This window comes from Chiloscyllium plagiosum, chromosome 29 (assembly GCF_004010195.1).
Source record: "Chiloscyllium plagiosum isolate BGI_BamShark_2017 chromosome 29, ASM401019v2, whole genome shotgun sequence".
In the NCBI taxonomy this organism is placed as follows: domain Eukaryota; kingdom Metazoa; phylum Chordata; class Chondrichthyes; order Orectolobiformes; family Hemiscylliidae; genus Chiloscyllium; species Chiloscyllium plagiosum.
The window spans coordinates 22,381,747-22,407,977 of NC_057738.1; the positions used below are offsets into that span (position 1 = coordinate 22,381,747).

Here is a 26,231-nt window from a genome sequence, read left to right on the forward strand (position 1 = left end):
GTCCGTTTGCTGGAAGCCGCGGTGGTGTTTAATGCCAAGCCCGGTACCTTTGATCCTTTCTCTGGAAGAGACTGGCGCGCGTTCCGGGGCTGGGCTGGGGGCTGGTTCGCCTTCCACTGCAAACCCCTGGGTTCGCTCGATTTCCGCGAATGGGATAGTCTTCGGGGCTGCCAATTTCTGCTCGGAAAAGCCGAGCTGAAGGCGACATGCTGGCGGAAATGGGAGGTGGTGGGGGTGCGAACACTTTAATATAAGGAAGTTCCAAACGGGCTTTCAGAATTGGCTGATGGACCGCTCTAGGTGTGGTATGTGAAATGATGCTATCTGATGCTTTACTGAAATGTATTGCATTTTAATGTGGAGCAAGGTTTTCAATCAATTCGTCGATTTTAATCGTTTTTTTTCATTGTTGAAGAATTTGATTTTTAGCTTAATCGTGACTTAATTCCAAAAAATAAATGCATCTGCATTCAGTACAGTAATTCAATTTGGGTAATGCATCTGCATTCAGTACAGTAATTCAATTTGGGTTGTGATCTTTCGGATATTCGCTGAAGCGAATATTGCTGGCGATTTAATTACGGTAGGTCGAGTCCTGTAAGAACTGATTTTTTTTTCATGTAGAAGGCGTTAAGAACAAACAAGTTAAAAACAAATTCGTAAGCATTTTATATATTCGAAGTTATTTCGAAAGGAGAGAATATTTAAATTGCGAAACGAAATCTGAATATTCAGATCCCGTGTGGAATAAAGTATTTTCCCTCACCATATCAGAGGGCGCATTATTTTTTGTTTTGTTTTTCAATTCATTCGTTTTCTGGCGTTTCTTTCGGACCTTCGTAATTGGCGCATGGAAACAAAACAAAATGAGATTATCAGACATCAATCAGCTTGTATATTTGTTCAGAAAATGTACAAGACGTTAAATAAGTGCCAGATCCATACGGTTTCCTCTCGAAATGATTTCGGATAGTTGGTAGATTTTTCAGGGTTTTTGACTCATTTAAGAATAACAAGTGTTTAGGAAAGGTTTAAAGATGAAAATGTACTTTTATTGCTGGGTATATATTGAACAGACCCCGACTTTCTGCTGACTTCACTCCCGGACATAAGCCAGTCATTAGATCCACTGACCTGGTCTCACGGAACTGGGCACCCAATACCCTTGCTCGCCTGGCACCCACTTTTACCTGACAGAAGTAACTTTCCTCACTAGCCTTGGAATTGATCTTTAAATCACAGAAACCATCACATGCTGGGCGCTCTCCACTCCGGTTGTCATGGTTCCGTCTACACTACTTTCAGAAGTGGATGCTGGTGGCCCGGAAATTCCAGGGGAGAATTAAGATAAGTGACCATCTGTGTGTTCCATCAGGATCGAAAATGAAGTTTGCGATCCCGACGGGGTAAAGCTGGACCATTGCACTTCCCGAGATATCTTGATCAGTGCTGGAAACTCATGGCACGAATTTGTTTCGTTTGCAACTTGTCACGAGACGAACTTTCCAAAGGTGAACCGTAAAACTCCCGCAAATTACGAATTTGCAAGAGTCTGGAGGTATGCTTTGAATGTGTGGTAACAACGTAAAGATTTCAGAAGCATATTGCCGGTGTGTTTTCTGTTTGTGTTTGTTAGGTTTTTTCGGATGCTGCCTGAATTGCTGTGCTCTTCCAGCACCACTGATCCAGTACTTGGAACTCGAGTCGAGATGAAGCTGTTTGAAGTGGGAGTGATATTCTTTCTTCTCTCAAGTAATCTGCATTTGGTCATCTCTCAGCCAAATGGTATTTAACTAATTTCATTTTGATCAGATATTATTGTTTACCAATCGTCTGAAGTGGTTGACAGACACACTTGGGGTTTCAAAAATAAACATAATTGTAACTATATGTGTAATTTACAACGTAGGGAAGATGAAAGTCTTGATTAGGGGTTTACTTGAGTTCGAGAACCATCAAATTGGAAGATCAGCATATAAAATTGAGAAAAACTGAGATTGTAAAACTAGATTGTTCTGAGACAGACCCTACTGCCAGAACATGGCAAGCAGGATTCCAATGAAATTAGCCTGGAGTCTGCAATGAGAACGAAGATAACGTAAATGGAATATTAAAATAGTATGAAACCATAACAGATTATAACAACGGAAACCAAACCACAGCATCACCCAAAAAATGGGCATGCCCAATTAAAGTTGAAAATTTAGCAATTGCTGTTAAAAATGTTCTCCACTCTCCAGGGTGTGATGTGTCAGTACCTTGCCAACAAGCTCGGTTTTGAAGTCAGTGTAGATGTATGAACGTAGCCAACTTGCCAATGAATTCTTTCAAGAGCAGGTGACTGTTTACCAACATGAGAGGTGATTATCAGTGTCAAACAATTGCTCTGAATCTGAAAATTTAGTTTTACAAGTGTGGAATCTCATTCTTCTCAAATCAGTTAACACTGAAGATTTTGAAAAAAGTTAAATAAAGACTTCTGGGAGGAGACTACAGGGCTCCAGTTGGCAAGGAAACCCAGGAGAAATTGCAATGGAGTGTTTGAATGGCGTTTTAACTCTGCCACCTCACCATTTTTCTTCTGGGTTTCCTTTCCAGTGAACAGAAAATAGGGGTGACATTGGGTCTCGTGACATGCCGTCAACTCTTCTCCTTAGCGGGACAGTCCTAGTTTGCAATTTGTGACAGGCTGCCACAGAAGTGTCAAAATGGAATCCAGGCTGGTAAAGACTGGACTCTGTTTAACTATCTCCCCCCTGGGTCCACTTGCTGCTGGGAACTGAAAGAAGTAGGAAAGGGACAGACTGTTTTCTAAAAATGTGAAAATGAAATCTGCTGCTGAGATGAAGGAGTTATGGTTGGAGATTACCAAGGAGATCAGCAGCAAGAATGTGGAATCAACTGATAGTACTTGAATGACGTGAGCAAGTTAGAAAAGGTGATGACAATGACATATTTACCAATTTCTACTGAATAAAAGCCCTAACGCTTTCATACAATTTTCTCAAACCCACTTTGTCACATCAGTCTGCCACATCCGACTACAGCTGCTGAATTTAAATGTGCCCTTGTGATACCAGGGCATACAAGGCTAGGGTCTAAATTAGAGTGGTGCTAGAAAAGCACAGCAGGTCAGGCAGCATCTGAGGAGCAGGAAAATCAATGTTTCGGCCAAAAGCCCTTCATCAGGAGAGTACACAATGAGGGTTTGTTTCTCTGTCATCCTTGCAGGCAGTGAGTTCCAGACTCCCACCACCTTCTGGGTGAGAAAGATTTTCCTACATGCCCTCTGAATTTCCTGATGAAGGGCTTTTGCCCGAAATGTTGTTTTCCTGCACCTCGGATGCTGCCTGACCTGCTGTGCTTTTCCAGCACCATTCTAATCTTGACTGTAATCTCCAGCACCTGCAGTACCCACTTCTGCCTTACAATGCTTGGGGCCAAGTGCTGGAAAATTGGATTGGAATGATGAAGTGCTTGTTTTTGACTGGCACAAAACTCAGTGGGCAGAAGGGCTTTTTATTTTTCTGTGTTGTTGACCTCTACAACTGTATGACTTCAGGACGCTATGACATAGACAGAAGAACGTGTAAAAGCTATTTGGGTTGGGGTGGGATGCATAACTCATTGGGGATGTTCTTACCATGGAGGCAATTATATAATAAACAGCATTGTTCATTAACAGCAGAGTACACAATGAGGGTTTCTTCCTCTATCATTCTTGCAGGCAGCGTGTTCCAGATTCCCACCACCCTCTGGGTGAAAAAGGTTTTCCTACATGCCTGCTGAATTTCTTGCCCTTTACCTTAAATTACATGCCTCCTTTAACATGGATTCCAGAACTGCACACAGTACTCTAGCTGTGGCCTGACCATTGTTTTATACAGTTTAAGTATAACCTCCCCACTCTTAAACTCTATGCCTTGACTAATAAAAGCAATATTCCATTGCCGATAACCACTTTATCTACCCATCCCAATACCTTAAGGGACTGGCGGACACACACTCCACATTCCTTCTGATTCTCAGTGCTTCCCAGGATTCTGCCTTTCATCATGTACGATATTCTCTTGCCTTGTTTGTTCGGCACAAATGAATCATCTCACATTTACCTGGATCGAATTCCATAGGAGAAAGTGAGGACTGCAGATGCTGGAGATCAGAGCTTAAAAATGTGTTGCTGGAAAAGCGCAGCAGGTCAGGCAGCATCCAAGGAGAAGGAGAACTGACGTTTCGGGCATAAGCCCTTCTTCAGGGCGAATTCCATATGCCACTGATCAGCCCCTCTACATTTTCCTGTGATCTGAGGCTATCCTTTTCACTGTTTATGAATCCACCAATTTTTGTATCATCTGTGAACTTACTGATCAACCAGCAAGAGCCCTCACACTGATTCCTGCGGAGTGCTATTCAATATAGGCTTCCAGTCACAATAACATCCCTTGACCATCACCCTCTGTTTCCTGCCATTCAGCCAATTCTGGATCCAATTTGCCAAATTGCCTTAGATTGCCTGGGCTCTTGTCTTTGTTATCAGTCATCCATGGCAGGACTTTATCAAAAATCTTGATGAGGCCAAAATAGACTTTAATGTATTGCCCTCATCTACACCACTTGGCTATCTTTACAAAAACTTCATTCAAATTGATCAAATATGGACCTCCATTTTCTTTTACCATTTTCCTGTGTCATCCATTCCTGGCTGCTGGATAGTAATTGGTCTTTTCGTTTGTTTGATAATGTATGTGACAATGTGATTGGACAGGAATGAAATGATTTAAAAGGTATTGAATGCAGTAGGAAGGAAGGAAGTTCAAGGAGTGTTTTGTTGATTGTCAGTGAAGGAACAAGTGGCTCGGGACAGGGATTTCAATGCCCATCACAGAGAGTAGTTTGGCAGAACTATTATTGACTGAACTGGCCGAGGGCCAAAGGACATAAATACTGGACTGGGGCTCTGGCATGTAGTGCAGATGTAGCCCTCATGCATCGAACTGTCACAGAAGCACCTTTCATGGATTATAGGCAAGAGTGACAACCTTACAGTCTTCTTGGAGACAAGGTCCCAACTCGACACTGCAATATCATTCATCAGATTTAGCACTATCCTGTGCTAAATGGAATAATTTTGGAGAAGACCCAACAGGTCAAAACTGGGCAATCAGCATCTGCATTGTATCCTACCATAGAACATAGGACATTACAGCGCAGTACAGGTCCTTCAGCCGTCGATGTTGTGCCAACTTGTGAAACCAATCCAAAGCATCTAGACTATACTATTCTTTTTTCATCCATATGTCTATCCAAAGACCATTCAAATGCCTTTAAAATTGACAAGTCCACTATTGTTGCAGGAAGTGTGTTCCACACCCCTACTACTATCTGAGTAAAGAAACCATATTCAGTAATCCCATGGCCCAACTTATCCCTCATTCTGCTATCACCATCAAGCTGTGGATCAGTCTTACTTCAGTGAGGAATGCAGAAGCGCATGCCCTGGGTATCAGTAGTCACTCATAAGAGTGAGGTGCCAACCCGGTGAAGCTATAAAACAACACTGTATTCATGACGCACAATGGAAACAGCGCTCATAAGGAACTCAGCGATCCCACAACCAATAGAACAAACCAAAGAACTGCAGTCCTATCACATTGAGTTCTAAATGGTGTTGAATGGTTAAACAACTATGTGGAAGAAATGGCTTCACAATTATTCCATACCCTGATGATGGGAGAGTCCAGCACCAAGGCAAAAGACCAGGCTGAAATATTTGTAACTACCTTCAGCTACAAATGTGAAGCGAACGATGCATCTCAGCCTCCTTCTGAGATTTCCAGCATCAGAGAGTTTGAGTCTCTCAATCTGATATCAAGGTACAACTGAAAGCATTGGATCCTACAATGGCTATGGGCTGTAATAACATCTTGACATATTGAGCCGAATGATCCCCTTAGCCAAGACGTTATAGTACAGCTACCCCTCTGCTACCTAGTCAACGAAGTGGAACTTTGCCTCGGCAAGACCTGTCCACAAAAAAGCTGGACAAATCCAATCAGGCCAATTACTGTCTCTTTAGGGTACTATCCATTATCAACAAAATGATGGAAGGTGTTGTCAACGGTACTATCAAATGGCATTTAACACCTCAACCTTCCATCTGGCACTCAGTGTAGACCTGCCAGTCAGCATCAGCTTGCATGAACATTGTCAAAAGAGCTTGAATTGAGGTGAAAAGCACATTGACATTAAAGACCACTGACAAAATTGAAGTCTATAAATACTGGGGGGAAATGAGCCTCCAGGGCAATATCCTAGGCCCTGAGCATCTTCAACTGCTTCATCAATGCTCTTCCTTCCATCATGAGGAGATAGTTGCTGATGATTGCACAATATTCAACACAAGCATCTCAAGTCTGAGGTTATGTTTATGTTTACTAGGCAGCATTGATCTCCACATTTCTAAATGTTTCAAAGAATTTTGATACTTAGAGTAGACACCTCAAAGCAGTGTAGAAGCACCACCAAAGGTGAATTTGAAAGATCTTCCAAATCTGTTGAAAAGGAAGGCAGTCCAAGAGTTCTCTCCCAAGTGGGCTTGTCCAGCATTGAGTTGACCAACAACTCAACCATCTTTACTGGCTGGGAGATATAATTCAAAGTAACTGTTCTATTTCAAGCTCAGTTGTGGTAAGAGATTCTGTAAAGCATCTCCAAGAGTGTCAAAAATCCTTGGGACCAACTGAAATGCAGAAGGTTCATTTGGGAGGGACTACGCATGTTGAAAGAATTTGCAAGAATAGCTTTGTAGAAACAATTTGTAGGAATAGTGCTGCGATTGAGGTATCAGAGAAAGAACACAAACCTTTCAACAATTCGTTTTGCCAAACACTTCAAGCCCCACTTCCCTGCTTGTGACAGAGGCTGCACAATATGAATTGGACTTACCAAATATCTGAGAATCTATTGCATTTAATTGAAAGCAAGCCCTCAATCCTGTGTGTCGACCTAAGAAGGAAACGCTCAGTACCAAGCTAGTGAAGCAGTTAGTGTCAATAGGCGTTCAGGCTGGTTAAGTGGCAAGTAACATTTTGCTGGAGAAGCATGAAACAATGACCATCTCCAATAAGAAAATATAAACATTTACTCTTTACAGTTGACAGCATTAATATTGCTTAATATTTCGCCATCAACACTTTGGAGGTTACCATTGACCAGAAATTTAACTGGAGCAGCTACATCTGGACAACAAGGACACCTAAGTCAGGCTCCTTCTCATTGACTACAGCTCTGCCTTCAATACCATTGTCCCCTCTACACTGATCTCAAAATCTTGAAACCTTGGTCTCAGCACCATCCTCTACAATTGGCTCCTCAGCTTTCTGACCCACAGTCCGCAATCAGTGAAGATAGACAACTTGCACCTCCTCCACAATAGCACTCAACACAGGAGCCCCCCCAAGGATGCGTCCTCAGGCCCCTACTGTACACCCATGACTGTGTTGCCAAATTCTGAATGAACACCATCTGCAAGTTTGCTGATGACATCACTGTTGTAGGACGGTTATCTAACAATGACGAGCAAGAATACAGAAAGGAGATGGAGGGCTTGATGACGTAGTGCAATGAGAACAACCTCTCTCACAATGTCAGTAAAACTAAAGAAATGATCATTGACTTCAGAAAGAAAGGAAGGGAATATGCCCCCATCTACATCAATGGAGCTAAGGCTGTGAGGCTGGAGAGGGTCAAGTTCCTCAGAGTGACGATAACCGACAACCTGTCCTGGACTTGCCACATAGATGCGACGGTCAAAAAAGCACAACAATCCTTCTTCTTCCTCAGGCAGCTCAAGAAATTTGGCATGTCCATAAGAACCCTCACCAACTTCTACAGATGCACCATAGAAAGAGTACTATCTAGGTGCATAATGGCCTGGTACGGCAACTGCTCTGCCCTGGACTGTAAGATCTGTATGTCCTTGCTTACTATGATCTGCCTGTACTGCTCGTAAACAAAGCTTTTCACTGTACTTAGGTACATGTGACAATAAAACATCAAATCACATGATGTTGTGGCTGCAAGAGCAGGTTAGAAGCTAGGAGATCCATGCTAAGTAACTCATCTCTTCACTCTGCAATGTACATAGTGGGCAAAGAACAAGTCAGGATCATGATGGAATACTTCCCAATTGCCTGAAGGAATCCAGCTCTGACAATGTTCAAGAAGCTGAACACCATTTAGGATAAAGCACCCTCCTTGATCAACATCTATTCACCAGCCTGACTATACAGGTGCTCCACCACCAATGTACAGTGGCAATTAAAAAGGCAAATATATGTGAACTCTATTGCAAATGGATTGTAATGTAAAAAGTGAAAATATTGCCAGGGTAGTTTTATAGAGTTGCTGTGAGGTCACTCTTTGCAGCTTTATTTTCCTCACCTGAGGAAGTATTTTGGAGTTTGGAATTTGCAGATTGTGTTCCTGCCATGGTACATGGAAACCCTGTGAAATCCCTGACATGACAACAGCTGAGATAATTGCCTGATGAACTGAAGATACTGAGGGCAATTCCCTATATCGGAACCCTCAAAGTAAATCAGAAAATGCAGAAGGTTCTGCTGCAGTTAACTCAGAAGTAGTCAGATGATTTAATACCTAGTCTAACTTCTGAGTGACTATTTGACTGACCCTCCAACTACACCTTCCCGAGATCCCTTACACCCCAGGGATCCAAACCACCACTTCGCAAGATCTGGCACTATCGTTTTTTCTACTGGACACAGCAATCCCTCTGCCCTTGAGACCCAAAGACCTGTGTTACCAAATGTGACTACCGGTCGCCCTCCCTGCACCACCATCATGTGACCCAGGAAATTCCTCTGCTCGAACTAACACGCTTTACTCCCACACTCAATATCTGCTGCCCATTCTATCCTCGCATAAGCATTCCATCATTTGGTCCCCTTGCTACCTGTCACACTACCCCCTACCCCTTGGCACGCTACTCACATGGCATTCTGGCAATTGACCCTTCTGGCACCCTAACCTGACACTTACCATATGAACTTAACCCTTCACAGGACCTGTCAAAATGACTACCTGTAATGCTGGGCATTTGAATCATATTATAGGAAGGGTGCCATAGAACTGGAGAGGATGCAGAGGAGATATACCAGGACTTTGCCTGAGTTGTAGACCTTTAGCTATGAAGAGTGATTGGGCAGTCTGGGGTTATTTACCTTGGGGCAGAGAAAACTGAAGGGGCCCGTGATTAAGTTGTATAAAACCATGAGGGACATAGGTATGGTAGGCAGGAAATAACTTGGCTCTTTTGTAGAGGCATCAGTGACAAGAGGCATAAGATTTCAATTAAGGGGCAGGAGATTTAGAGGAGATTTGATTGAAAATTTTCTTTTATCCAGAGGGTGGTGGGAATCTGGAGGTCATTGCTGGTAAGGGTTGGAGAGGAAGAAACCCTCAACAATTAATAAATATTTAGATGGGCACTTGCAGGTCTAAGTCAGGCCATGGGCCAAGTGCTGGAAAATGAGATTAGAGTAGTTACACAGTTGTCTTTGACTATCGCAGACTTGATGGGCCAAAGGACCTTTCTCTATGCTGTAGACTGTATGACTGTAGGACTAATATGGCAACTACTGTCATGAAAAAGGGGATGTGGTTTGCCTTCCCAACTGCCCTACACTACAAGAGATCTTTCACACTTGGAATATTAGAATCCCTACAGTGTGGAAAGAGGCCATTCAGCCCATCGGGTCCGCGCTGACCCTCCAAAGAGCATCCCCTACCATATTCTATAACCTCACATTTACCATGGCTAATCCACTTTACCGTATGGACTGTCCAGGCCCTCCCTAAAGCAGCCATGCTGTTCCTGTCTTGAACCTGGAGCAGGGTCTGTCCCTGATGGGTGTCAGAGAGAGAGAGAGGGAAAGAGAGCGAAAAAAACATCGAGAGAGCTGGGTCCAGCTGGATCACCCAGACTCACCTCTTGTGGTAAAAATCCCAGAGACTGCCTGAAACCCCAGAGGCAGTGCCCAGAGCAGTGACTCCTGGTGGCAATCTGCATGAAATGCGGACTCTTAGGTGGGCTGTCGTTGCTGTTCCTGGAGTGGGACCTCCCTGAGTCATGGAACACCTTTCAAAACCCCGGAGTTGTGTAAGGAAGATGAACACTATCTATGTAATTTGTTTTTATTCTTTTTGCAACTCAAAATGGTGCCTGATTGTGGCAGCAAAATACTTTTCCCTGTATCTTTATAGATATATGTGACAACGAATAGCTCATAAACTAGCTCACACATCCCTGAGCACTGCAGACAATTTCAGTACAGCCAATCCACCAACCTACATATTTTTGGACTGTGAGAGGAAGTGCACATAGATATGGAGTGACCGTGCAAGCTCCACACAGTCACCCAAGGGAGGAATTGAACCCAGCTCCTTCGTGCTATGAGGCAGCAGTGCCGACCACTGAGACATCAAGTCACCCCACACCGGTTTTGAAACGAGCCCTGATCGGAATCTGCTGTCAGAAATGCAGAGCTGTTAGCATGATAAAGTTAAAAATCAAACAACAACATTTTATAGTCCAACAGGTTTATTTGGAAGTACAAGCTTTCGGAGTGCTGCTCCCTCGTCAGGTAGCTAGTGGGGCAGGATTATAGCATGCAACTGATACGATATATTGAACAAACCTAGATTGCTGTTAAGTCTTTAATCACTTATAATGGGTTGCAGGTTCCGATTCATTAATATGTAAATCCCAGACCTTCTTTCAAGTCACATTCTCAAGATAACTTAAGGTTTTGTAAGAAAAGGCGACATCTCAACTCAGACAATGCATTAAAGGTGTAAGGTTAGAGTCTGTCTGTATTCCAACCTTGAGTCAGACTGGTTCTGTTTCCAAAGTAGGAATTTGTAAAATGTTGCATGGACTAACAGCCTGCAAATTGAGTGTGTTTTTTTGAACAAAATAGAATATATCTGCAAATACAAATTCACCCCATAGGAGCAGGGTGGCAATCCTCAGGAAATCTGGCCCACACATTCCTCATCGGGAGCCTGGTAAAGTTCTGCTCCAGTTGTTCATGAGATGAAGGGTTGTATTATAAAGAGAGATTGACTAGTCCTTGTTCCCTAGAGTTTCAAAGAAGGAGAGGTGATCCAATCGAAATCTGTCCATAGGTGTTTGACATGGTAATTTTATTTACAAAAAAAATGAAGAAATGCAGATGCTAGAAATCAGAAACAAAAACAGAAATTGCTGGAAAAGCTCAGCAGGTCTGACAGCATCTGTGGAGAGAAATCAGAATTAATGTTGCCTTTAAGGGTCCCTTAAGGGTCACTGGACCCAAAATGTTAACTTTGCTTTCTCTACACAGATGCTGTCAGAGCTGCTGGATTTTTAAGGCAATTTCAGATTTTGTTTCCAATTTTATTTTTACACTGGCTAGGAAGCCTGGAATTTGGAACAATAGTTAGAGAATTAGAAAGTATTCAGGGTAGAGTTGAGGAAAGATGTCTTCACTCAGTGGGTGTAAATCAAAGGAATTTGTGATCCAGGAGGTTTGTGGTTGCTAAATCAGAGTAGGTTTTCGATACTATGGTATTAAAGAATACGAGATTGGGTAGGGAAGTGAGTTGAGGCAGAGAACAGATAAGCTCCTGTTGAATGATGAAGTGTGCTTGAATGTGCAAACAGTCTGCTCTATTCCCTTTTTGCTATTTTCTAATACACTTGCGGGAAATGACTGGAGGTACATGGGCGTGTCTCCAACCAGTGCTGAAAAGATCCCAAGGCTTTCTCCTTGGATTTGACTGGACTCAACACCCTTCAGATCCTTTGCCCCATTGTTTAATTTAAAATCCTCCTCACTTCCTTTGTTATACAGTCGACAAGAACACTGGCCGCAATATGGTTGAAATGGAAATGGTCCCACTTGTGCAGATGCCAGTTTCCCCAGTGCTGGTGTTGGTGCAGCAACCACCAGAACCCACTTCTTCCACACCAATCTTGAGCCACACATTCACCTTTCTAATCTGATCTGTTCTGTGACTTGGGTAATGCTGCAGAGATAATGACCTTTGAGGTTCTTAATTTGGTGCCTAGTTCCCTTTATTGACTACACAGAAGCTCCTTCTTTTGCCTGTCTATGCCATTGGTGCCTACTGCTGCTATTGAGCATGTTTGTGAACAGGGTGCCAGTTGAGTGGGCTGCTTTGTCCTGGATGGTGTCAAACTTCCTGAGTGTTGGAGCTGCAAGTGGGGAGCATTCCATCACATTCCAGACTTCTGCCATATAGCTGATGGACAGGCACGGAGGAAGTACAGGGCGAGTTACTTGCTGCAGAATTCTAGCTCTGACATGCCCTTGTAGCCACAGTATTTGTATGGCTGGTGCAGTTCAGTTTCATGGTATATTGATCATAAGGGAGTCAGTCCTGGTAATAACGTTTGAATATGAAGAAGCGACAGATTCTGTCGAATTGGAATTAATCATTGCCTGGCACATATAGATAAAGAGTCCTATAGCACAGAGATAGGCCTTTGACCCAAATTGGTCCATGCCGACCAAAATGTCTATCCCCATTTCCCTGCACTTGGCCATACCCTTCTAAACCTTTCCTATCTATGTATTTGTCCAAATGCATTTTAAATGTTGTTAATGTACCCGCCTCAATCACTTCCACTGGTAGCTTATTCCAGAAGGGTACCACCCTCTGTGTAAAAACGTTGCCCCTCAGGTTCCCTTTTATTCTTTTCCCTCTAACCTTAAACTGATGTCCTCTTGTCCTCAATTTCCCACCCCCAGGAAAAAGACTGAGTGCACTTATTTGGTGCAAATGTTACTTAATTCTTGAGGGCCATTTTCCTATTGTGAATTTAACTTTTCATTAAATTAAAATGTAATTCAGATTTAATTTTCTCATTTACTGAATGATCAGCTTTACTCAGTCTCTTATCCAGATCGTTGGCATTAACCTTCCAAGCGCCACATTTCCTAACCTATCAAGAAGGGGAGCTGGGATGACAAACTGTGTCAGTCAAAGGAAGGGTTGTTAACTAAAGGGGGTATGGAGCCATGACGTGAGTTGGCAGGGCTTGCCAGCAGTTGGGGTTTTGAGGCTGCCCACCATCCAGCCCAGTTAGGGTGTCTCACTCTAACCAGAGGTCCTGCTGAGTGGCCTGAGGGTTCTCAGTGAGGTGAGCTGTCCCCAGTGATGGGAATGACCTCCCTAATCAAGCAGACTCATGAGTAGGTGACTGAGGAAGTCAGCAGCAGGAGTGTGATTCCTCTAGCCAGGAGAAGGTGCACTGAAAGGAGAGTAGATCAAGTGGGTGATAGAATAAGCCCCTCGCAATGAGCATGCCATCTGAGCGACACTCCTTGAGTAAACACCCCTTGCAGAACCACATGTCCCACTCTCCAGGTACTCCTCTCATCCCAGTCTAAACAGTCTTGGAATGATAGAGATGTACAACATGGAAACAGACCCATTGATTCAACTTGACCAGATATCCTAAGTTAATCTCGTCCCCTTTGCCAGCATTTGGCCCATATCCCTCTAAACTATTCCTATTCATATACCTATCCAGATGCCTTTTAAGTGTCGTAATTGTGGTAAAAACAATGACTACAGATGCTGGAAACCAGAGTCCAGACCAGAGTGGTGCTGGAAAAGCACAGCAACTCAGCTCAGGAAAGGATGGAGGGCTTTTGCCTGAAAAGTTGGTTTTGCTGCTCCTCAGATGCTGCCTGAACTGCTGTGCTTTTCCAGCACCACCCTGGTCTGGAATGTTGTAATTGTACCAGCCTCCACCACCTCTACTCACACTCATCTTCATCCTATTGCTGTCACCCTCCACCAATGTCAATCTTCCCTCCTGTGCACACAAACCACTTTCTCCCCTTGCAGTAGCAGGGGCCAAGAGGCAGCACCCAAGTGGTTGGCACTCTATTGACAGTTACCCTGCAGACCATATCCCAATGTAAAGGAAGCCTTGATTCAGGAGGCTACAGATATCACAGGGACTCCAAGCATCCTGAGACACCAGTGCTCGCACATGTTGAGAGAGCTGATCCTCTGCAAATAGCTCCAGTGTTTGTGGGGCTGGGGTGGGGGAGGATGGAGTCACAGTTTTTTCCAGCTGAATCTCAACCATCTGCAGTAAGAAGGGCAGGGCAGGTGAGGGGATGACAGCTGAAGCTGATACAGGTAGTGCCAATGCATCAGGGGTGAATGGGAATATGGCATTCAGAACAGTCGTGATCTTATTGAATGACAGAGCGTGCTTGAAGGGGCGAATGGCCAGCCTCTAGTCCAAATTCATATGTTTGGTTGTTGTACCTGATAAGAGGTGGAAGTTGAATAAGCTACTCTGATGGTGCAGTGAAACTGAAAAGGAAGGATGGGTAGCTAAAAGTGAATGCAGTGCCAGCCAATCAGTTGGCAATCACATGTCGGGGGTGGTAGTACTGTCCGCGAGAAAGGCTTTTAATAACAGCTCCTTACCTGGGCATGACTGGAGCTCTGCAGTTTCACTGACAAAAGCCTTTCCAAATCCAGTGAATAAATACCTCCTGTCATGTACTCACCTCTTTGTCACTGGTGAGTCGCTGACAGGTTGTGAAGTAAGACGTACTACAGTTCTTGAAAAATGTCGTGCTGGAAAAACACAGCAGGCCAGGCAGCATCCGAGAAGCAGGAGAATCGACGTTTCGGCCATAAGCCCTTCTCCAGGAAGGGCTTATGCCCGAAACGTCGATTCTCCTGCACCTCGGATACTGCCTGGCCTGCTGTGTTTTTCCAGCACGACATTTTTCAACTCTGGTACTCCAGCATCTGCAGTCCTCACTTTCTCCCATACCACAGTTCTGACTTGTTTTCTTAATTACATCAATCACTTACTTGACAAATGATAGTGTGAGTGTGTGCCTGTGTGTGTAGGGGTGGTGGATACAGGTAACGCTCTGTGCTGCCCATTTTCAACCCAAACCACAAATATGGTGGGGAGATATTGAGATTCATAACCAATGACAACTTTGTGGGATATAACTTGTGGCATGCAGACAAACACACAGAGAAAAAGAAGTTCTCCTTAACTCTCTGCATATAATTTCTGTCTCATGGCTTCAGTCAGCTTCCCCCCCACCCCCCCACTTCCCCACATGCTGTTGACTCTCTGGTACTCCCTTCATTGCTTCCCTCTGCTTGGTTCCTCCTCTGCCCAGCGGCCTCTGCTGGTTTCTGCATCATATGACTCCACTCGACTGTAACCTCAAGAGGCTGCATATTGTCGCTGATCTTATTGCTGGCTACATTATCGGCGTTTGTGCTCCAATCTGTGTCAGCCTAAGGGATGGCCGTCCTGAAATAATAGCGCAAAACTCCGAGTTAACTAACTTCTAAGTTAGGAACTAGGAAGCAACTTCTGAGAAATGGGAATGCAAACAAGCCATTTTTCCGCTAGCTGGTGAAACACTTCTGCATTTTGAGTAGTTATTGGCATGATTCACCCCTCTATGTTGCCTCATTGCCTTTCCTGATGAGTTCCAAGAAACAGTCAATGCAATATGAGGTCAGAAATTGAAGAGATTTATTCTTGTTTGTCTTGCTTGCTCACCCACACAGAGCAATACTTGGAAAAGAATGTTAATTCATAATCTGCCTATGCATAGGGAACTTGACATCTGACCGAATGAATGTGGAATTTAATGATTGGAGAATAGACTATCAATTCTGCTGCTTTTAACCCCTGATGGACAACAAACCCACGTGGGAGCACCGCAGATTAAAATTCATTGCTCAGTGGCTTATCGGGGATTCTTCGATCTGTGTGGTTGAAGTGTCCTGCTGTCCCTTGTACTATTCATAAATGTCAGAGATCCCTAATGCAGGGTATATATTAGGATCATGGAAATAGAGAAAAGAGAAGGAGTAGGTGACTCGGCCGTCAAGCCAACTTCGCCATTTAGTTTGATCAAATCCTTGATCTCCATTCTCTTCCCATACTCATTGAAGCCTTTAGTGTTTAGAAAATCCATATGTCTGTTTCTTAAATATATTCAGTCACTTGGTCTCCACAACCATAGAGAATTCCACAGGTTCACCAACCTCTAAGTGAAGAAGTGGCCTATTGCATATCGTGAGACTCTGACCCTTTGGTCTGGAACCCTGGCCTAGGGAACATCGTTCCCATATCTGGTCCGTTCAACCCTGTGAGACTTTCTTATGTTTTGATGAGATCATCTCTCATGCTTCTAAATTCCAGTGAATACAGACCCAGTCAACTCAATTTTTCTTTAAATAACAATTCTGCCATCCTCGGAACCAGTCTGTTGAACTCTCACTGCATTCTTATGATGGATATGTCTTTTGTTTTAGGTTTCATACAATCCCTACTGTGTGGAAGTAGGCCACTTTGACCATCGAGTCCACACTTACTCTCCAAAGAGCACCCCATCTAGATCCACACCCTTACCCTATTCCATCCCCGTAGCCCTGCATTTCCCATGGCTTACCCACCTAGCCTGTACATCCCTAGACACAATGGGCAATTTAGCATGGCCAATCCACCTAACCTGCGCATCTTTTGACTGTGGGAGGAAATCTGAGCACCCGGCAAAAACCTACGCAGACACAGGAGAATGTGCAAGCTTGACCCAGTCACTGGAGGGCAGAATCAAAGCCAGGGCCCTGGACCTGTGAGGCAGAGTGCTAACCACTGAGCCACCAATATACCCTGAGGAGCCCAAAACTATACACAAGCTCTGTAATAGTGTAAATCTATGCTGAGATGCTCAAGACATCTCTCTGAGTAGCTGGCAATGAGGTGAAGTGTTTCTCTATTTTTGAAAGCACAATCCAGGGCATGATGTTTCTGTTTAGGTGTGCTCATGGCAATGACTTTTCCATAAATGTAAAGCTGAAACCGACCACCAGGATCAAATGGAGAAACGTTTATATTGCACACAAAAGTTTCTTAGCTCAAGTTTGCAGGACAAAATACATACCTCAGCTTTTTTTTTAAAGAATTATGAAATGAAAGCAATGTCTACAGTGAAATCAATGATGCCAGTTGCTTTTAAAAAATTGTATCAGATATTTGCCAGAGCATGTCAGCAACAGCTAAAGTGTTAAGACCATGGTGGATTTAATCCAAATGAATTGGTAGGTTTGGATAACTGCTATGCAGCGGAAGCAGAGCTCTGAAAATTTGTCAATTACAAAGTCCTTGCAAAAAAAACTTTACACATATTAAATTTTAGATAGCCTTGCTTGTTGAAATCAAAACAATTAAAATAAAGTCCTGTGGATCCTGCAGATTGGAAATAAAAATGGGTAGTGCCTGAAAAGCTCAGCGGATGTGGCAGCATTTGTGGTGAGAGGAACAGAATTAATGTTTCAAGTCTAATTTTATTTTATCAGAATTGAAGGGAGCTAGAAAAGTGATGGATTTTATGCTGCAGAATTTTGGTTGGCGGGGGGGAGCGAAAATGGAGAGACAAACAAATGGAACAGGTGGTCAACATATCCTAGAACAAAAGGCAAAGAGAGTGCTTACAGTCAGAAGAAGCGATATGGGTTAAGTTTGGGTGTTAATAATGGAAGTTAAAAGCAGAAAATATATAAGCTGAACTGAGAAAACCCATACAAGCAAAGCACCCAGTAAGGAGGGGCAAGTAAACAAAGTGGAAGAGGGAATAGAGGGAATTCATGGTCTAAAGCTATTGAACTGAATGTTGAGTCCTGAAGGCAGTAAAGTGTCGAAGTGAAAAACGAAGTGCAGTTTCCTTCAAATTAAAGGATATCTTGGCTGTCAGTCAAACAAAATGCACAAATTGTAGCCTTTTTTATTCTAGGTTTCCAACATCTACAGTATTTCCTTTTTATTTAGAAGCAGAACCGTGATTAGCAAATGCTAGCTGAGAAAAATAGGAGCAGTGATTCTGATTTAAACTTAGTGAATTCACTGAATCCAGAATACCGACTAATATCGTTCAGTATCATCAGGGTCTCACTCACTTTATAAAAAAGAACAGGGCATGCAGCCTGACTTTACACAGCAATTCCTCTAATCACGTAATTTGAAGGTCAGCGATAAGTCTTTGAAAAAAATCCCCCAAAGCAGAAATTTCACCCAGCGATCACAAAAGCAATGGTTGTTGCTCAGAGGACATTGTTGTGGACTAAGCCAGACCACTCAAAACATTCTTAAGCAGGCAGTCCAGACCATAACTTTGCTATTTGTTTCGGTAAGTGTACAGTGAAAATTACCCGGATTAAGTTAGTGAGGTTGACTACCAAGTTTAAAACAAGACAAAAATTTTATTCACAAAGTTATACAATGAAACACGAAGAACAGAATAAAGAATCCTTATAGAACTCAGTCCATCCAAACTAGATTTAAGTATGCTGTTCCAAATATATGCAACAGTCCCAATAAGCAAACCCCCTTTAAAACACAGTACAAAAAGGGTCAGGTGCTTACAGGTTAAAGTAAGAAGGGCAGAAGAGAGAGTTTCCACACAGCTCAGTGTTGAACTCCCAACCAATTCAGGACTGAACTAAACTGCTCAACTCAGCTAGAGAGCTGATCACTCCCCTTTCATTATACAGATCACTTCTAAACATGACCACTTTGGCCTGAAGTCTCATCTGTTTACATTAAAACAAAAGGCCTCTCAAAATCCTTTTCACCTCTGTATCAAACCAGTCTGATTGGAGCCCGGCCTAGCTAATTACCCCTCTGATAAAAATCAACGACAGAGTATCCTTGAGCCAAGGAACAGCTTTTAGAAAAGAAAAAGGGACTAGCTTTGTGATAAGATTCAACATTCTGACGACCAAAGCCAGACATTTGTTTTGGGGGGAGGTTATGGACCAGGCCAGACCCCCTCAAAACATTTCAAGAAGGTAGCCCAGACCCTAGATTTTCTTGATGTTTTAAGCAGGTGTAAGGTAGATATTCTAAGAGCTGGTCAAACCACTCAGTTTTCAACAAAACAGAATTTATTTACAGAATACCGAATGAAACATGAAAGAATGAGAACAGAATACAGAATAACTTTACCTATCTGAAAACCTAACCGACTCTATCACAACTTAATAATGCTGTTCCAATTTCCTGCAACATCCCCACAAACACACCCCTTGGCAAAAAGGTAAATTCAAGAGAGATGTCAGAGAGAAAATTAACATGGAGCCTCATTTCACTGTAGCTGTTTCTTTGGGTTCCCAGCTAAAAACTAAATCAAACTAGAAAAATCCTTGAACTGGGAGAACTAACCATTCCCCTTTCATTGTGCAGATGTTTTAAAAAAAAAGCTTAAAAAAGCTTTTTCCCTGAATATTGTCTTAGGCAATAGCTGTTAGGCATAAACCCAGACAAATCAGAAACTCTGCCTTTTACAAGCCCTTTTTAAAAAAAACCAAGGGCAACATAATCTTGTTAAAGGAGCAGTATCGTCACAAGGGGAAGCGATGTTTTCTAGCCCTGGGGATGTAGCTAGAAAAGTGGCATGTGGGTATTGGGCACAAGAGGGAATGGAACTTGACATCCAGGCATCCGCAGTACAGCTAATCCCTTGTGCACAACTCAGTGCAGATGAATTCATTTGCCTTAATGCATAGACCACCATCACTGGTTTACCTGTTGGGTGAGCTAACTCTTTATATTCCAACTGAAGGTGAAATAGTTTCAGCCCATCTGGGAAAAGATTCAGAATTGCTCTTTAATTGATCAGTATTTGATGAACGGAAGGACTCATTTGACAGCAAAGTTGATCTTAGGCCTTGTAAGCCGTCATCCTGCCAAACTGAGTGAAAAGATACATGTGTCAAAAGATCTGGTACGAAAGACAGTATTGTCAGAACAGATGCAGTGGAGAATGAGGAAAATGGAACACAGTTCTTACTTGAAGATGGTCTGGAGGAGGTGTATTCAATGCAGCCAGTGCAGCCAGAGGGCTTATAATGGATGTTGATGGTCCCCAGAAATTGAAATTGAACTGATCTAAATGGGTATGTTGCATCCATCTTCACTAACGCAGGATACACATACACATACCATCTCAGAAATAGCTTTAAATCAGGAAATGAAGGGAAGGGAAGAACTCCAAAAAAATTCCAATCACCAGGGAAGTACTACTTTGTTAATTGCTTGAGCTACAGACTGACAAATCATGAAGTGCTGGCAGATTTATTTCGAGGGATTTCAAAGAAATAATTAGTGAGACCTCTGATGTGTTGGTTTTAACTTTTTAAAATTTTCCTAGACTTGAGGGGCCCCCATTGATTAGAAACAGTGAATGTAGCTTTTTTATTTGAAAAGGGAGAGAGGGAAGTAGAAAGCACGAAACAATGAGCCAGTTTGGCTTAATACCTTCATTGAGACAACGCTAGAAACCATTATTAAAGCCATTATAGCAGGACATTCAGAAAACTTCAAGGAAATCAGGCAAAATCAACATAGTTTGTAAAAGGGAAATCATTTTAATCAATTTATTGGAGTTCTTTGAAAAAGATGTTGATTTTGGGGATTCATAATCACCTAATATAGCCAGTTCAAAATTTGGAGCAACTTTTAGTTTCATTGAGTTTGTTAAGAAGCAGCAGTTTTTGTGATACAGTAGTTCATTAGATGAAGTGTATTTCTGTGAAAATTGAGATGATCCACTGATTCACAGGAGATTCACGGGCTGTTGGGACAGAATGCGTTGGTAAAGTTGTGAAGGCAGCATCCTTCTCTCTAGCCAAGGGTGTTAGGGAACTCTTCTGGGCTTTTCTCTTCCTCTGGTCCTGTTAGATATGGAACCTTTTTCCATTATCGTTTCAGTGCATTGGAAAGAGAAGGTAGAATTCCATACATTTCAAATATCCTTGCCCCCTTGGTCACCCTGTTTATTAGTTTCCTGTTTTCTTACATCAGGTTGTTGGATTTTATCCACCCTTACCCCTTTATTCTGTACTGAAGCTACACTATCATCTTTTGAGGACTTTGGCTTTCTTTAACTGGTTACAGTGTATTTAACTACAACAAAACATGATACATGGACTGAAATAATTCTCCAGTTCTGGCTTCACTACACCTATTTTGTGGATGTTTCTTATTAAATATTTTTCTCCCTTAGTCACAAATTATTTTTGCTTTTATTTTTAACCCCTCTCAGCAGTACACTTCAAATGTTTAAAATTTATTTCCTTTGTGGATTTTCTGTCAGTGTCTCATTTTTTAAATTTGATTCCTTGCGCTTGTGGCCCTAATACCCATTTTGTCAAGTAGGTGAAGATATCTGATTCCCATTCTTCAGTGCATTTTCATTGTACATTCCCTTATGTTAGTTTCTTCAGATGCGACAAACACTTCTGCACACTTACATCAATATTTCAAGATTACGTCATGCATTCTTGATTTTCTGGCAACCTTTATGAAAGATCAAAAGTGGGGTGTGAGGACATGCATATCCTTCCCACTATGTTCCCAGTATTCTGGGTAGTGGCTAAATCATCCAATTCAATTTCTGTAAAAAAGATTCACAGGTAAGAGCACTGTTTGAAATAGCAACTTGTTTCAAGTTGTTTTATAATCCACTTTCAGACATAATTATGTACAGGCTTTGAAGTTTAAAACATTTTTCACTGGGGACACAAGTGATCGCAGCCAGTTCATGGTTCTCCTGTTCTTCATGTCAACAAACACCTGAGTAACTGACTGAAAGATTAGGTGGATCCTAAGATCCATTTAGAAACACAAACTAGTGAGAGAGGACCATGTCTTTTCATGGGTAGTTGGTGTTCATGTAACCTGGTGGCATAAAACAGCAGCTAATGAACTTGAAAGACCCTATACAGACAACAAGCAAAACTAATGTCATTTACAAAATACCATGCATGGACTGTAACAAATACTACGTTGGACAAACAGGCAGAAAACTAGACACCAGGATTCATGAACACCAACCAGCCATGAAAAGACATGATCCTCTCTCACTAGTATCCTTACATACGGATGAGGAAGGACACCACTTCAACTGGGACAACACATCCATCCTTGGACAAGCCAAACAAAGACACGCACAAGAAATCCTAGAAGCATGGCATTCCAACCAGAACTCTTTCAACAAACACTTCAAGTTAGACCCCATCTACCACCCCCTGAGAAAAGGAACCGGAAGTGACTTCACCGTAGGAAATGACATCACCACAGGAGATGACATCACCTACCCAAGGAAATCCAAACATATAAATAGAAAGCAGGAATTATCAACAGTGCTTCGCCAGAGGTCCACTGAAGATGTTACCTAGTAGGGTGACAAAACGTCTGGAAATGAATCTTCCAGCTTAGTGAGCAAACCTACATCCAAAACCTCGACCTGAGCTACAAATCTTCTCAAAACTCGCTACTCCCCTTCTTGAACAAGGGAACAACATTTGCTATCCTCCAGCCTTCTGGCACTATTCCTGCAGGCAATGATGACATAAAGATCAAAGCCAAAGATTCAGCAATCTCCTCCCTGGCTTCCCAGAGAATCCTAGGATAAATCCCATCCAGCTCAGGGGACTTAACTATTTTTATGCTTTCCAAAATTGCTAACACCACCTCCTTATGCACCTCAATCCCATCTAGTCTAGGAGCCTGTATCTCAGTATTCTCCTCGACCACGTTGTCTTTTTCTAGCATGAATAATGATGAAAAGTGTTCATTTAGCACTTCCCCTATCTCCTCTGACTCCAAGCACAACTTCCCAGTACTATACTTGATTGGCCCTAATCCTACTCTAGTCATTCTTTTATTCCAGATACCCCTATAGAAAACTTTAGGGTTTTCTTTGACACTATCGGCCAATGACTTTTCATGTCCTCTCTTGGCTCTCCTTAGTTCTCTCTTTAGGTCTTTCCTGGTTAACCTGAAACTCTTAAGCACCCTAACTGAACCATCACATCTCATCCTAACACAAGCCTTCTTCTTCTTCCTCTTGAAGAGAGATTCAACTTCCTTAGTAAACCTAGGCTCCCACGCTCGACAACTTCTTCCCTCCCTGACCAGTACATACTTATCAAGGTCCTGCAGGAGCTGTTTCTTGAATAAGCTGTACATTTCAATGGTGCCCATCCCCCGCTGTTTCCTGCCCCATCCTTTGCATCCTAAATCTTGCCTCATCACATCGTAATTGCCTTTCCTCCAGCTGTAACTTTTGCCCTGTGATTTATATCTATCCCTTTCCATTACTAAAGTAAACATAACCGAATTGTGGTCACTATCATCAAAGTGCTCACCGACCTCCAAATCTAACACCTGATAGGGTTCATTACCGAGTACCAAATCCACTCCAGCTGTAACTTTTGCCCTGTGATTTATATCTATCCCTTTCCATTACTAAAGTAAACATAACCGAATATCATCAAAGTGCTCACCTACCTCCAAATCTAACACCTGATAGGGTTCATTACCGAGTACCAAATCCAATGTGGCCTCACCCCTTGTTGGCCTGTCTACAAAAACTGACCCGTCCAAAGTACTTGAGATAAAGTATTCCCAGTCAATATTTGGAAAGTTAAAGACCCCATAACAACCACTCTGTCACTCTCACTCCTATCAAGGATCATCTTTGCTATCCTATCTTCTACATCTCTGAACTATTTGGAGGACTACAGGAAACTCCCAACTGGGTGACCTTTCCTGTTTCTAATCTCAGCCCATACTACCTCAATAGAGGAGTCCTGAAATGTCCTTTCTACAACTGTAATATTGTATGACTAACACTGCCACACCATGTTCTCTGTTCTTACTGAAACATCTAAATCCTGGAATCTGCAATAACCATTTCTGTCCCTGCTCTACCCATGACTCTGAAATAGCCACAACAAAGAAATCCCAGGTACCAACCCATGCTGCAAGTTCTCCCACCTTATTCCGGATGCTCCTGGCATTGCTCCTGTCCCCCTGTTGAATTAGTTTATCACCACCCCCCCCCACTGCCAAAGAGCATTAGCAAATTCCACCCCACCCCCAGGAAATTGGTACCCCTCTGGTTCAGGTGTAGACCATCCTGTTTGTAGAGGTCCCACCTACCCCAGAAACAGCCCCAATTATTCAGGAATGCAAAACCCTCCCTCCTGCACCATCCCTGTAGCCACATGTTCAACTCCTCCCTCTCCCTATTCCTCGCTTCACTAGTATGTGACATGGGCAACAAACCAGCGAAAGAAACTGTTTGTTCTAGTTCTAAGCTTCCACCCTAGCTCCCTGAATTTCTGCTTTAAATCCCGATCTCTCTTCCTATCTATGTTAGTGCCTACATGGACCATGACTTGGAGCTGCTCCCCCTCCCCCTCAAGGATCCCAAAAACATGATCAGAGATATTATGAACCCTGGCACCTGGGGGGCAACACACCAACCGTGAGTGTTTCCCACAGAAACTCCTATCTGTCCCCCTAACTATGGAGTCCCCAGTGACTAATGCACTGCTCCTCTCCCCACTTCCCTTCTGAGCAACAGGGACAGACTGTGTCAGAGATCTGTGCCCCATTGCCTACCCCTGGTAAGTCGTCCCCCCCAACAGTATCCAAAGCGGTATACTTGTTGTTAAGGTGAACAGCTACAGGGGATCCCCGCACTGCATGCCAGTTTCCTTTTATTTTGGTTAGAGGAGAAGGACAGCTGGGAGACACTACCTACTCATCTACCTTCTTCTTTTACCTGAGGTGTGACTACCTCCTTGTAACTCTTCCTAATACCTCCCTCTGCCTCCCGAATGATCCAAAGTTCATCCAGCTTCAGCTCCAGTTCCTAACAGGGTTTTTGAGGAGCTGGAGTTGGGTGCACTTCCCACAGATGCAGTCAGCAGGGACACTAATGGTGACTCTTATCTTCCAAATTCTGTAGGAGGAACTTTCAACTCCATTCCCACTATTCTAAATTCCCAACAAGACTACTGAAAAACAAAAAAAAACAAGGAAACCATGCACCTTACCAATCTGACGCACAGAACCTTTTGTTTTGGTTAGAGGAGGAGGGTGGCTGGGAGACACTACCCGAGTAGTGTTTCAGGTAAAGCAACCACCCAAATGTAAAGCCTCACTTACCCAGCAGTCCCGTGTCTGCTCCTGCTCAGAGTGCACTCCGCCTATACACAAGGTAAACCTTTATACTTTTTAAAATGTTACCTTTCTGTCGTGTCTCTGATCCTCGCTGTTGCTCCTCCCAGTCCAATTGCTGCCGATAAAAGTGAAGAATGCTGAACTCCTGAAGTAAGTTTTTATATCTTCTAAAATTTATTTAAAGCAGGTGTCAATCTTGACTTTATTAATCAGAAAAGAACAAAAAAGGAATGGCAGGTAGTCAATATTCCTCTCCTTTGGGTACTGAAGAGTTAACATAGAACAATGCAGTGCAGAACAGGCCCTTCGGCCCTCGATGTTGCGCCAACCTGTGAACTATTCTCAGCTCGTCCCCCTACACTATCCCATTATCATCCATGTGCTTATCTAAGGATTGTTTAAATCTCCCTAATGTGGCTGAGTTGACTACATTGTCAGCCAGGGCATTCCACGCCCTTACCACTCTCTGTGTAAAAAAACCTGCCTCTGACACCTGTCTTAAATCTATCACCCCTCAATTTGTAGTTATGCCCTCTCGTACAAACTGACGTCATCATCCTAGGAAAAAGACTTTCACTGTGTACCCTATTTAATCCTCTGATCATCTTGTATGTCTCTATCAAATCCCCTCTTAGTCTTTTTCTTTCCAATGAGAACTGACCCAAGTCTCTCAGCCTTTCCTCGTAAGAGCTTCCCTCCAGACCAGGCAACATCCTGGTAAATCTCCTCTGCACCTTTTCCAATGCTTCCACATCCTTCCCAAAATATGGCGACAAGAACCGTACACAATATTCCAAGTGTGGCTGCAATAGTGGTTTGTACAGTTGCAGCATGATATTGCAGCTCCGGAACTCAATCCCTATACAAATGAAACCTAACACACCGTATGCCTTCTTAACCGCACTATCCACCTGGGTGGCAACTTTCAGGGATCTATGTACATGGACTCCAAGATCCCTCTGCACATCCACACTACCAAGAATCTTTCCATTGACCCAGTACTCTGCCTTCCTGCTATTCTTCCCAAAGTACATCACCTCACATTTAGCTGCATTGAACTCCATTTGCCACCTCTCAGCCCAATTCTGCAGTTTAGCCAAGT

General features: G+C 43.0%; 1 protein-coding gene across 1 annotated transcript in view; it reads left to right on the forward strand.

Moving 5' to 3' along the window:
• Positions 1-255: 255 nt before the first annotated feature.
• The window catches only part of LOC122564423 (collagen alpha-6(VI) chain-like), a 177,950-nt gene continuing 151,974 nt past the window's right edge, over positions 256-26,231 (forward strand). The window contains exons 1-2 of the mRNA XM_043719265.1: positions 256-305; positions 1,637-1,785. Of these exons, the coding sequence (XP_043575200.1) occupies positions 1,647-1,785 (139 nt within the window). The 5' untranslated portion in view covers positions 256-305; positions 1,637-1,646. The remainder of the gene's footprint in view (positions 306-1,636; positions 1,786-26,231) is intronic.